The sequence below is a fragment of the Procambarus clarkii genome, chromosome 16, assembly GCF_040958095.1.
Source record: "Procambarus clarkii isolate CNS0578487 chromosome 16, FALCON_Pclarkii_2.0, whole genome shotgun sequence".
Lineage (NCBI taxonomy): Eukaryota > Metazoa > Arthropoda > Malacostraca > Decapoda > Cambaridae > Procambarus > Procambarus clarkii.
In genome coordinates, this window is record NC_091165.1 from 32,855,875 (window position 1) to 32,870,169 (window position 14,295).

The following is a 14,295-nucleotide window of genomic DNA, read 5'->3' on the forward strand; positions in this document are numbered from 1 at the left end:
CTCTATTGATTTTGTTGGTTTGCCTTTATGTACCACTTTACTGGTTTGCCTACCCCTATCACTTTGTAGAAAAAAATTTATTTCTTCTTCATTCCTGCTCTCATTTAAATGTTTTGCCTCGGCGAGGTTCAGTTTCAGCTTCTCTCTATCTTCTTTTGAAAGATCTCGTCTTAACGACCACCCTTTCCCATCCTCATCCCTTTGCAATTTTCTAGCATTCCTTAGTACTTCTTCCATCTGTTTGGCACCGTTTAGGGTGATCCTCAAAGGTCGATCTTTCCCTTTTACGTACCTGCCTATTCTCCTGTAGTCGCACACATTCTCTCTGTTTGTAAGACCTTCCACGAGGCCAACAATTTTATCTACTACTTTAGCTTCTTCTACAGCTCTTTCTGACCTAGATGTTATCGCCTTTTCTTTGCAGCCAAAAATGATCAGGGACTTACTCCGATCAACTGTGTTTTGCACCAACTTCGGGTTAGATGCCAATTCTTTCCTCACTTCTAACCTAATGTTTGTTTTATCTTGGTTGCTGCAGTTTTGACTTCCTTTACTGCTTCTTCTATTTTTTCCTTCTCCTTGGCCACTTGTGCATAAGTGAGTTGCATATCTTTCTTGCACTGTTCTATTCCCTGTGTAACTTCCTCCATCTGTGCTGACAAAAGCTGTTTCTCCTGTTGAATTTCCTTGCCTAACCTATTGTAGTCATTTATGTTTAAATTTACTTTAACTTCTTCCAAAGCTATTTTTAAGAGTTTATTTTCTTCTTCCATGGCTTTGCAATTTGTTTCCAATTGATTCTTATCCTTGCGCAAGTCTTTCACTAAACCCTCAAGACATAAAACTTTGCTATTCAAATGGTCATTACTTTCTTTCAATTTACTAATTATTTCTACATGAGAGTTCACTATAGTATCTAAATTTACCAACTTGTTATGTAGACTACTAATATCAATGCTTTCTTCATTGAATCCCTCAAAATCAAGCTCTGTTTTGTTTTTCCCCTTGCCAGTGGCCATCTTGAATGTATCTACGTCTTTGTGCCTTTCTCACCATACAAGCTTAGATGTAGAGTTATGGTGAACAAAACATGTAAATACTTATATATAACGTGAGGGTGAGGTGAGGGAGGGAGGGAGTGGCAGCCAGTGGCTGCCACTGCCACTCAGCATATCAACTTAGTGGTTCGTTATGGTGAACACCAATGTAGATACTTATATATAGCGTCTGTATATAGTGAATAAAAGCAAAAACAGTATTGTGGCAGGAGAATGTGGGTGAGTCAGGTGACTTGAGGGAGGGAGGAAGTAGCAGCCAATGGCGAGCTGCCACTGCCACTCAGCATGCCAACTTAGTGGTTCGTTATGGTTAACACGAATATAGATACATATATATAACGTCTGTATATAGTGAATAAAAGCAAAAACAGTATGTTGGGAGGAGAATGTGGGCGAGTGAAGTGTTGAGGGAGGGAGTGAGTGAGTGGCTGGCTGGTGTGGGGCAGTCACTCCTTGTTACATTTTGACTCATAATAGCAACTTAGTGGTTCATTATGGTGAACAAAACATGCAGATACTTATATATAACCTGTGTATATAGTGTTATAACCAACAAAGTATTTGTTCACTGTTTGATGAAGATAATTGAATCAACAATATGCACACCATATTTTTGAGTACAATGATGATTCACTTATTTTATTATATAAATATATCAAACTACACACTATTGAATAATATTACAGCCAAAAAACTACGAAAAATCAATCAGAGACATTGAAATAATTAGGTAATTATCTCTGTGGCAACTCCGGCCTGACAGCTGGCGCTCAACAGACCGCCTGGGACGCACGCTGAGTCAGCGCCTGTTTTTTGCCAGACTTCCCCGCCCTATAGCGGGCAATATATGCCACTTACGATTTTGTATTATTTTTCCCATGATCAGTGAACACAAATTAACAGGTTTAGAAGATTTTTTTTTTTTTTTTTTTTTTTTTTTTGGTATGTGCCTGTGGTGCATACTAAATAGCCAAGCGCTATTTAAGGGTTAAGAAACATGGAGCAGTCTATCTGTAGACAACCGAGTGAACTTTTTTGACATTTGTTCTGGTTTTCAAAATTCTTCCTTTTTTATTATTTTCGCTTTTTTTATGTAAGAAACATGGAGGCAGCCTACCTGCCGACCACCAAACGAATCTTTTGCTATAAGACAAATGAAAAATAAATATTGAACAAATTTGAAAGAAAGGAAAAAGTCATAAAGGTTTGTGCAGTGTATGTAAGGTAGGCTGCTCCATTATTGAGACGTAAATGACAAATACAAAACAAATGGAACACATTTGAAACAAAGAAAGATTGTTATAATGGAGCAGCCTACCTGCCGAACACCGAATGAACCTTTTTGACATTTGTCGTACTTCAGAAATTTCATTTCTTTTTTCTACAAAAACATCAATGCTTTGCAACATCTCAGCAGTCACTCCTTTATATCCCGGCATCATTAGTATCTTTAAATAAGAACAACATAATTTATGTGCATCGTCGGAAGCGTCGAAGAACGTGCAAGAAGCAGTGCGACCCCACCATGTGGTGTTGACGTTACTCAAACAGCGTTCACCATACGGGACTATTTGTCGCCGATCGGGTCGGTCGTTACCCAAAATGTTCGCCTTTTGGGGGCGATCGTTATATGAGGTACCACTGTATCTACAACAGCAGTAGCAAGACTATTTAAGGACCACAAACAACATCCAATCAGCTCAGTTACTGTACAATACTTTATAGGTTCCTATAAGGTTTGTGCACTAAAAGTAAAGCAAATTTATATCAGACATGTATATGTTCTGATTACCAGAACAGTTGTAATGACTGCTTGGGGATGCCGTAAACTTTAGTTCCCAGTAAACCCAAACAAGTCTTACCTGCTCGTGCCATTAGCTACCATTATTTTCCCTTTATTCTTGTAATTTACTAGCCATTAAGCATATGTGTCATTTTAAAGTAATTATAAAAACTAGACTGGTGTTATTTCCTTGTTCACTTTGCAGTATTTCATTAACTCATTTTTATCAAGAGCTGCATGTAGCAAGTTAATCATACAAATAAGTGCATCGTTAGTGCTTTTTTGGGGTCTGAAGCCATATTGACAAGAGCTAAGTATATTGTGTTTGGCTAGATAAGAGTAAAGCTGCTTGTAGATAAGTTTTTCAAATATTTTAGACAAGTTTGGCAGAATTGATATAGGTCTGAAGTTGTTAACATGCCTAAAAAATCTTTTTTGTAAATAAGAGGCTTTTTTTGTAAATAAGAGTTGGTATCTCCTCAAGGGCACTAGACTTGGTTTTAAGGGAAAGGATTATGTCAGTAACATCGGTGGCATTAGTAGGCTTTAGGTACAGAGACTGTGGATAGTTTCCTGTAAAATAGTCCTGAATATTAGTACTGGAAGATGGAATATCATTTGCAAGGGAAGAGAAGAACCTATTGAATTCAAAAGCAGTGTCAGAGGCTGAAAGCAGACCATCATTATTTGACAGGAGTATTGGTTTGTTATTTAAAATCTTCTTTGATCCCAATATTTGTGAAATTGTGCTCCATGTTTTTCTTAATGTTGCCCTTTGTGTGGGTAAATTTATCTTCGTAGTATTTAATTTTGGCTTTCCTAATTATTTTAGATAGCAATGATGAGTAATTCTTTGAAAATTCTTTGGAGACAATTCCTAACCTATACTTCTTCTCAAGGTCATGTTTTTTATTAATGGATTTAAGTATCCCCTTTGTAAGCCAAGGATTGTTCAGCCTTTTAGTTGTGACTTGTTTCGTTAGCATAGGACAGTGGGTGTTATAAAGGCTGAGAGTTTTTTGTAGAAAGATTGCACTGCTAGGTTGATGTCCCCTATGTTACCTAATTTGGACTCCCAGTTGACATTAGCAGCAGCAGCTATAAAATTGCCTATGGCAGTTTCATTGTGCAGTCTAAAGCTTATCTCCCATGTCTCTAGAGGTGGATTGTTAATGTTAGGAGAAATGTGGGGGTAATGGTCTGTAGTGCTATCGATGATTATCCCTGAAGTAAGCGGAGAGGTTATGTTGGTCCAGATGTGATCAAGAGCTGAGGCAGAACTGTCAGTGATTCTAGTAGGTCTAGTGATTAAGGGTATGAGGAAGCAAGAATTCATACAGTTGAGGAAGCTGGCAGCAGTAGGGTTTTCAGGCTCGCAGAGGTCAATATTAAAGTCCCCTGCGATAATTAGATGGTTTTTGTTCAGTCTGTTATCTAGTATAAGATTTCTAAGATTAGAGTTGAATTCGGACACATCAGTGTTAGGAATTCTATAGACTGCTCCCACAGTCAGGACAGACTCAGCACCCTTGACTCTGAAATTGGCGAAGATATACTCCCCACAGTAGTCTCTAGTTCTAATTACTTTTAAGCATGTTAGTTCTTGGTGGTAGTAAAGAGCAGTACCACCACCTCTCTGAATTGGTCGACAGTTGTGAATTGCTGAGTAGTTTGGCATGTTAAAGAGTTGAGTAATATCCTCTTTTAACCACGTCTCAGTAAGTATAATAAAAGAGAATTTGTTGTCAATAGTTTCAATCAAGGCACTAACATCATCGAAGTGTTTGCTTAGTGATCTTACATTCAAGTTAATTACAGAGATATTGTGATTATGTGTTAATACATTGTTTACATCATGAGCTGTAAAATATCTGCAATTTTGATCATTAAAGTGATGATTGTCATAGATAGTGGGTAAGAGGTTTAGTTCTGGGTCTATACTTGTTTGCATAAGAAGGCTGGTTGTAGGAAACAAGGCAAGAATGGCAATTACAAAATAAAATTTTGATATAAAAGGGGGGAAAAATAAAAATATAAACAAGACTATACAAGACAAATACAAATGAACAGAAAAAAAAAAAATGAGGTAGACTGCTTACAAGTACTCTCAGGTACACTGTAAGTAATAATTTGCATTTTGAGACACAGGCAAAGCCAGGGGTACAATGGAGTAAGGGAGTATGGCGAGGCTAGGCAACCTAGGTAATAAATGAAAGCAAAGAAAAGTTGAATAATAAACATAGGCAAGTTTAATCTAATGATTATTAACCATAAATAGTTTAGTTATGATCCCATAATTAATAAGAACTAGAGAAAATATTAATGCACTCAATTAATTAAGTCCAATAATTGACTAATATAAATTAAATTAAAATTTACTTTAAAAAAGGTGTAACAAAGAGACTTTGGATACCTAGCCCGCACTAGGTGACAAGGGGGGTTAATTATGTTGACTCATTGAGAGGGACACTAAGGTTACCTTACCTTGAGGTTACCTTGAGGTGCTTCCGGGGCTTAGCGTCCCCGCGGCCCGGTCGTCGACCAGGCCTTAAAGGTGGGACAAACCACATTGGGAGATTCCTCCCAATGAATATAACTCCTCCAAACTCTCATTAGCTTAAATAGCCACACATTCTTTGTTTAATATGGTACACAAAATATTGGCCTATTATTGTACAGAAATTGAAAAATATTTTGAATAGTTAGAAAAATGTTATGTAGATCGGTACCTAGGTTAAAGTTAGGTGTTCTTACGTTTTATGTAAATACTTAGACGTGTGTTAATTTTTAGAAAGATCATAAATCACAGAAAATTATACTTATTACCTCAGTACAATTATAAAATTACAAAAGCTAATTTAGAATTTTGTGTAGTCTTGATATTAAAACAAAAAGCATTAGTTGATATGAATATACATATAAGGCCAAGGGTTACAGAATAGGTGGCACTATGACATTACAGGCTGAAACCTTACTGTACCTGAAAGCTGCTAAATGGGCGTAGTATGCCGGACTTGGAAGAGATACAGCTCTGGTGCAGCGAGAGTACAAGTGACACATACTGTATGTCAGCGACTGTAACTCGTCCATGCTCATGTTATTGTCATCCCAGAGGATGTGGTAGTGGGTAGGCTTGCTGGTGCCCTGGATACCCTGCAAATACAAATTGGTTACCAATATTCTCTTTTCATATTAACAGGTTTGATATAATTTAAAAGGAAACAAGAAGCCAGTACCTGTTCCATGTTAAGAATCAGATGGATGTAAACTATCTATCAAAACTAAAATTATCAAAAATATTTGAAAAATTTATTTATAAACAGCTTTACTCCTACCTTGTAAACTCAACATATTAAGTCTTGCCAGTTTAACTTGCATTCCCAAAAAGAGTACCAATGATGCCATTATCGGTCTGCATGATATTATCTATACAACCCTTGACAAAAATGAGTACCCAGCTGGTCTCTTCATTGACCTGAGAAAGGCCTTTGACACTGTAAACCATAGCTACCTCTTACTTAAACTCCACCAATATGGTATCCAAAGCCTTGCTCTGAACTATATTTGTTCCTATCTCAGTGACAGACACCAGTATGTAGCCATCAATAACATCCTCCCACTCTACCATTAACAGTAGGGGTGCCACATGTCAGTATCTTAGCACCTCTCCTATTTCTTATATACGTTAGTGTATATAAAATTGTAAGATGGAAATATTGAAAACTCAGATTTTAAAATCAGAATAAATATATAAAATATCATCAATTGTTCATTTGGTGTTATTATTCTCTCAGAATAGCATATGATCTTCATTTTCATCATATTAGAAAATAGGTTTTTAGTATAGTTTACTGTAAAAAAATTATCAATATGGCATTTGAAATATGCAGCAAATTTAGACCAACAAAATTATAACTCCAAATGTATAGGGTTAATCGATTCTGAAGGGATTTTAGAACAGACAGCTGAGCACACAATATGTCAAAATGGTGAGAATCGGTCAAAAACTGTTATTTTTGAAGCCACTCAAACTTGAAATTCTAGTTTCAGAGATAATTGAAGTTGAAGTTATCGACAATGAATAAAGGTAGGTCTAATTTGTTAACTTAATTGTAAGTTTTAATAAACATTGTTTGGTATTCGTACTTGAATATGTGAAAGTTGTAGGTCAATATGTGTTGAAATGAAGTCAAGAAAAAATAACCCCCCAAAATAAACAAAATATAGGGATAATTATAATAATTATAATGATTTAGGGGATATATTTAGGGTATACTTTAGAAATGAAAAAGCCCTAATCTGGTTCCCTAATCATCAAAACAAACTAAAGAGTCAAAGAAAATAGAGTTTGAAATCTGAGAAAAAATCAGCCAAAAAATTAAAAGTCCCAAGTTCTGCGAGTTGTGACTGATTTATTTATTGACCAATTTCATTCTATCTTCACTTAGTTAAGGAAGGGTATGCACTCTCCAGGTTGTAAAGGTTACAACAAAATCAGATGATAAACAAAGGAGAAAAACTCAAAGTTGAATGTTATGAAATGCAATTTCTGGGTGAGCCCCGAAGACTGCCTTGAGCTTATTGGGCTAATGTACTTTATATTAGACCGGGACATTAGTTATGAAGTTCAGACCTACCAGGGACCAGCACCAGAACCTGGCTCCTTCAGAGAGGTTTCAGGGAGCAATGGCCCTGGAAAACCCCCGCGGTTGGGGATTTTCCTTATCTGTCATCGACCGGGGTTAGGCACCCAGAAAGGTAGGCGTAACAAAACAAACCCCACATGGTAAGAAACTAAAACAAAAAATCAAACAGAGAGGTAGAAACTCCCTACAATCCCAAGGAAACAAGCAAACAAGCAAACATCACACTTTACTGCCGCGCCGATCATCCGCGCAGCCCTCCCCGCCCCGAGAGGGGGAGGGGGAGGGCTGGACCTATCGCGCCGGCTGCCAAGCTTCAGTTCAGAAGATAAGCTTCAACCAACGCGAAAAAACTGCCGACCGGTGAGAGGGAGGGTTGCCAGGGAGCCTCCGGGGCTCACCAAGAAAATGGCATTTCATTACATTCAACGCTGGTTTTCTGTGGGGAGCCCCTACGGCTCCCTGGAGCTTCATACCCAAATAGAAGGAAAAGAAAGGGCAAACCCGGGAGGCGGCCGCCACAAACTCTGCAATGCGAAGCCATTGTTGCAACTCCGTAGGTTGCAACAGGTCGCAACCTGTGCCCCAAGGCAACAAGAACGCACAGGAGCAGACACGCATAAAGAATGGGCGGCCAAGAACCTGTGCGACCCTCAAATCCCTGCGCCCAAAATGAGCCCTAGACGTCACCAATACAGCAGCAAAAGCTGCAAATGTCTGAACAGCACGGGCGCAAAGACAGACCGCAGGCTGGAAGACTGAAAAACTCTGCGGATGACCTGGGAGACACGAACCCTGAAAACAAGGAACAAGGGGAACCGGATCAAACCAAAGCACATCCCCAGACACGGTAGGCAGGTAACGGCAAAAAGGGCAACCGGACAACACAGGACGCACCCCCGGCCAAACCAATCAAGCATCAATAACCCAAGAACCCCTCCGGAAAGCAGCCGTCTCGACTGTCGCCAGGACGGAGAAAGGCTGCACACGTACAAATCTACCACCAGTACCAAAGAGCAGAAACCTGAACCGAAGGGGCTACCACAAACTGAGGAGAAGATAAGAAGGCACCCTGATCAAGGACCCAACCTTAAAAATAAAAGTCACTTTTCTCTCGTATGCGATCTATGGCCAAATTTGGACATAATTTGAAATGAAATCGACTCACAAAAGTGACGTACTGTTCCATTTTCTGTTTGAGCTGTTCGGCTTACTCGGCAAGCAAAGAAGAGGAAACTTTCCATTAACGTTTTCATATCATTTTGAAACTTTTATGAGAATTTCCTGCCCACCTAACCTATTAGAGGACCGTTAACTTACCTTGAAAAAATAAATCCCAAATTTATTTTCATTTTTTTTTTCATTTTCATATTACATCCAGATTCGGCCATACGGGCAAACGGCCAAAAGCGACATTCTTTTTAATAGGACAGGTTGAAGGATCAGGACGGCTCAAAGACACACAAGCAGGCCGGAGGTGAAACAAAACACGAGTAAGCGTACGAAACGGGGCAGATGTGACGTCCACCCTGAACGCAAGCCAGAGCGGCTCCACCAGCGCCGCACAAAATGAGGTGACAGTAAAAACATCAAATAACAGTAGTCCTGAAAACCCAAGAAAGGCCAAGACAACCCGATGTGAAAGAGAAGACAACCTACGAAGAGCAAGAAAAAGTGAATAAAAACACCAGGAACTTCATACTGTCGCCGAGACGAAGCTCGCAGGTGGGACACCATCAACAAAGCCACCTGAACACCACAGAGATGGTGATACCCGCATCAAAATACCAGACGCGAAGAGCCGAGTAGATGGCTGAAACAGTCACGTACAGGACCGATCCGACTTGCCGAAAGAAGCGGAGCCGCGGGAAAACGCCCCGGGTTCAGACACCTATCAAGCAGCGTCTGAAAATAAATCTGGGCCGGCCACCAAGAAACCATAAGGACTGCTCTCGTGGGAATGGGCTGCAACCGAGCCAGAACCCAAAGCAACAGCTGGACTGGGAGAAGAGGAACAGGTACCCCCACCTCGACCAGTCCTGCCGAAAAGTATCCACCGTGAACGCCTCACAGGTGGGTAAGGGCGCCACATAAAATGGCCGACACCTAGACCACGCCGACTCGAAGACGTCCATGGCCAGGAGTCCATACGTCCGGCAGAGCCAACAAAACGAGTCGGCGATGACTGGCCAATCCGCTAACCAGAGGAATGAACCGAGACAGCTGTCCGCCAGGACGCAGGACACACCCCGGACATGAACCTCACGATTAGCCAAACCCCGAGAATCCAGCAAATGAGCCACTCTAAAGAACCAACCCCAAAGGTCAACACCTAAGAGAAACCTTGTGGTTCCAGCAAGAACTGCCAGAGAACAGTCTGAACGGAGCTGAATGGTAGAGCACTGAGTGACCCAAACCCTCCGAAGCGCAAACCAGCCAGCCACGAACTCCCGAACCGTGCTGCGAGCCCGTCGGACGGACAGACTCCACCATCCCCGGCCGACCTGGTGAGCACTGGTCACAAAGCCCCAGCCGAGACGTGACCCGTCTATGAACACATCGAGCGAAGGCTCGGGGAGGTGCCAAGGCACTGAACCCCGAAAATCCCAAAGGGGAAGTTTGTGATGCAGCACCAACACAAGATCCCGGAGGAACGAACCCAACGATTGCAAGAGGCGGAAAGGGAATCTCCGAAGGAACCAAACAGACGCCGAAGTCAAACCCGACCCTGGCGGGCAGACCAGCACATCGAAGTTCAGATTCCCGCACAACTGCTCAAGCAACCGCTGAGCAACCCGGGAACCCCTCATGAACAGCCGAAGGCGGGACCACAGCCGCAGTAACACTTCTGGAGGGAAAGACAAAGAGTGGCCCAATAGCCCTAAACAAGGCCCAGGTCAGAATCCGGGACGGAAACAGACGGAATAACCTCCAGATCACCAGGAAACCAAACCGGGCGATCTGGAAAGAACCACACCCCTGGTGAGCAGACAAGCGGACCGACTGGGAGCCCACACCAGCCAGTCGTCGAGGTAGGCCAAACACCGAATCTCAAGCAGACTCAGACGGCACCAAGATCCGGTAAAGATGCAAAAAACACACCAAGTGCCAATTACAAAATAGGGAATGCAACAAAAGCGGCAAGCCTGAAGCCCCACCACCAACTGTGCCAGTCCCGGAAAACTGGAGAGGAACGTGCCAGGAATTGACTCGGAGGTCCAGGGCCACCATCCAGGTACCCAGCCCCAACAGAAGTCAGACAGGAGACAACAGTCTTCCGAGGAGGGCATACAATCCACGGCGCAGACTGAGGAAGTCCAGAAGAAACGCAGATGCGAAAAGCCCATGTCTGCAAACAGCAGACAGGAACCCCAGAAGGATGGGGCGGATCGACCACGTCCAACGCACCCACTAAGATGACATGACGAAGCGCAGGGGAAGAAGCCCACCCCGCCAGCTCTGAACCCCCCCAAAGGGGGAGAAGCCGTCCACCGCCACCACCAGATGCCAGAAGACAACCAAAAGCGCCCACCAACAGCGGGACCATGCGAGAGTCAACAGAGCAAGCTGCTCCCTCAGCGCCCCGTCAACAGAGAAGGGAACAGAGCCCCTTCCGAAAGAAAAAGTACACATACACATACATATACACATACACACAAAGTATGTTACATCTTTCTACACACATACACACACACACACCTTGACTTCAGGAGAGGACATTATGGTGACCTTAGAAATTTTTTTAGTGAGTATAATTGGACAGACTTGATGCTAGGCAAGGAAGTGAATGAGATGTATGTCAAGTTTTGTGAAATATATGATAAAGGCACAAAAAAATTTATACCAAAACAGAGATGCAGAACTAGGAAACAGGATTGGTTCAATAGAAATTGCGAGAGGGCTAGAGACCAAAAGACACAAAAATGGAATCAATACAGGAAGAGGCCGAACCCCCAAACATACCAGCGATACAAAGATGCGAGAAACAACTACACGGCAGTGAGGAGAGAGGCAGAAAGAAATTTTGAAAAAGGGATTGCAGACAAATGTAAAACAGAACCAGGTCTATTCTATAAATTCATAAACAACAAATTGCAGGTAAAGGATAATATTCAGAGGTTGAAAATGGGAAATAGATTCACGGAAAATGAAAAGGAAATGTGTGAAACACTAAACGAAAAGTTCCAAAGTGTGTTTGTACAAAATTAAATCTTTAGGGAACCAGATACAATAAGAATTCCAGAGAACAACATAGAGCACATAGAGGTGTCTAGAGACGAAGTGGAAAAAAATGCTCAAGGAACTAAGTAAGAACAAAGCAGTTGGTCCAGATGGAGTTTCACCATGGGTTCTGAGAGAATGTGCACCCAAGCTCAGCATTCCACTTCAACTGATTTTTCAGGCATCCCTGTGTACAGGAGCTGTAGCTGATGTGTGGAAAAAGGCTAACATAGTTCCAATCTACAAAAGTGGAAACAGGGAAGACCCCCTTAATTATAGACCTGTATCATTGACAAGTGTAATAGTCAAAATATTGGAAAAAAAAATTAAAACTAAATGGGTAGAACACTTGGAGGAAAACGCTATAATATCAGACAGACAGTATGGTTTTCGATCTGGAAGATCCTGTGTAACGAACTTGCTCAGTTTTTATGATCGAGCCACAGAGATTTTACAGGAAAGAAATGGTTGGGTTGAATGCATCTATCTGGACCTAAAAAAGGCTTTCGACAGAGTTCCCCATAAGAGGTTGTTCTGGAAACTGGAACATATTGGAGGAGTGACAGGTAAGCTACTAACATGGATGAAAAATTTCCTAACTGACAGAAAAATGAGGGTCATAATCAGAGGCATGGTATCGGATTGGAGGAATGTCACGAGTGGAGTACCTCAGGGTTCAGTTCTTGCACCGGTAATGTTCATTGTCTACATAAACGATCTACCAGTGGGAATACACAATTACATGAACATGTTTGCTGATGATGCTAAGATAATAGGGAAGATAAGAAACTTAGATGATTGTCATGCCTTTCAAGAAGACCTGGACAAAATAAGTATATGGAGCAACACTTGGCAAATGGAATTTAATGTGAATAAATGCCATGTTATGGAATGTGGAATTGGAGAACATAGACCCCACACAACCTATAAATTATGTGAGAAATCTTTAAAGAATTCTGATAAAGAAAAGGATCTAGGGGTGGTTTTAGATAGAAAAATGTCACCTGAAGACCACATTAAGAACATTGTGCGAGGAGCCTATGCTACACTTTCTAACCTTAGAATTGCTTTTATATACATGGATGGGGAAATACTAAAGAAATTGTTCACGACTTTTATTAGACCAAAGCTGGAATATGCAGCAGGTGTATGGTGCCCATATCTTAAGAAGCACATCAACAAACTGGAAAAGGTTCAACAACATGCCACTAAGTGGCTCCCAGAACTGCAGGACAAGAGCTACGAGGAGAGATTAGAGGCATTAAATATGCAAAAACTAGAAGATAGAAGAAAAAGAGGCGATATGATCACGACGTTCAAAATAGTAACAGGAATAGATAAAATTGATAGGGAAGAATTCCTGAGACTCGGAACTTCAAGAACAAGAGGTCATAGATTTAAACTAACGAAACAAAGCTGCCGGAGAAATATAAGAAAATTCACTTTTGTAAACAGAGTGGTAGACGGTTGGAACAAGTTAAGTGAGAAGGTGGTGGAGGCCAAAACCGTCAGTAATTTCAAAGCATTATACGACAAAGAGTGCTGGGGAGACGGGACACCACGAGCGTAGCTCTCATCCTGTAACTACACTTAGGTAATTACTTAGGTAATTACACACGTGTGTATACACATGTGCACACACACACACACAGCGTACACATGTACATGCGTACACACACACATACACTTGAAAAGAGAAGTACAAGTCGTTGACCAGTGGGCAGAGAGCACCACGCCGGCCAGGCAATGAAGACACAAAACTGCATCAAAAGGCCCACCTCGACAACAAAACCTCAAAGTCCCAGCACGACCACAACATGTGCCAAGACCCAAAAAGATCAGTCTGCAAGCCAGGAAGACCCCGGAACTCCAGAAGGCAGAACCGGGTCACACACGAGGAAACAAAGCCCCCTGAACCCACAAAGGGGGCCCAAGAGGAAGAAACCTCCAGAACGAAACCAAAGAACCCAAAGGAACCTGGAATGGAACCAGGGGGAGCCAAAACCACCACATTTCCTGGCGGAGATACATCACAGAAAGGCAAAGCACAACCCCCAGGGGAACAGTCAAAATAGACCGAAAACCGAGGGACAAGGTGTGGGAGCAAGCATAACAGACAGGGACACTGAGCCCAAACCTTAGGGCCCAGACAAAAATGGAAAACCCGGTGTAAAATCAACATTCAAACGTTCCCAGAGGAACAGAAAACAGGCAGAAAACACCAGAAAAGCAAAGAAACGACAAGAAGAGAATAAAACCCTCTGAAAATGGTGAAAAAACTCACCCAAGAAGCTCGCTCGCACACCCAGGCGCATGTAAACAAACCGCAAAGCTGCCCTGGTGGCCCCGCCGGGAAACCGGCAGAAGAAAATGGCCGCCAGAACAGAGGGCTGTGACCGACGCAATAGATACGAAAACACGCCAGCAAAAGTGGGAAGCAAGCAGACTGGATGGGTGAAAAACTCTGCCCAGAAGCAGAAAACCCAGGCAGGGGCAAACAGCCCCAGAACTGCTAGCAGGCATCCCCCACAGCCCCGGGAACCAGCAATAGAGGCCCCGGGGCAGAGCTTCCTCCAAGCCCTCCACCCTT

The 14,295-nt window shown here is 42.1% G+C and overlaps 1 protein-coding gene across 1 annotated transcript in view; it reads right to left on the bottom strand.

The window, feature by feature from the left end:
* Positions 1 to 14,295, bottom strand: part of LOC123760111 (protein argonaute-2) — a 211,380-nt gene that overhangs the window by 2,520 nt on the left and 194,565 nt on the right. Inside the window, exon 14 of the mRNA XM_045745594.2 lies at positions 5,822 to 5,994. Coding sequence (XP_045601550.2) covers positions 5,822 to 5,994 — 173 coding nt within the window. The remainder of the gene's footprint in view (positions 1 to 5,821; positions 5,995 to 14,295) is intronic.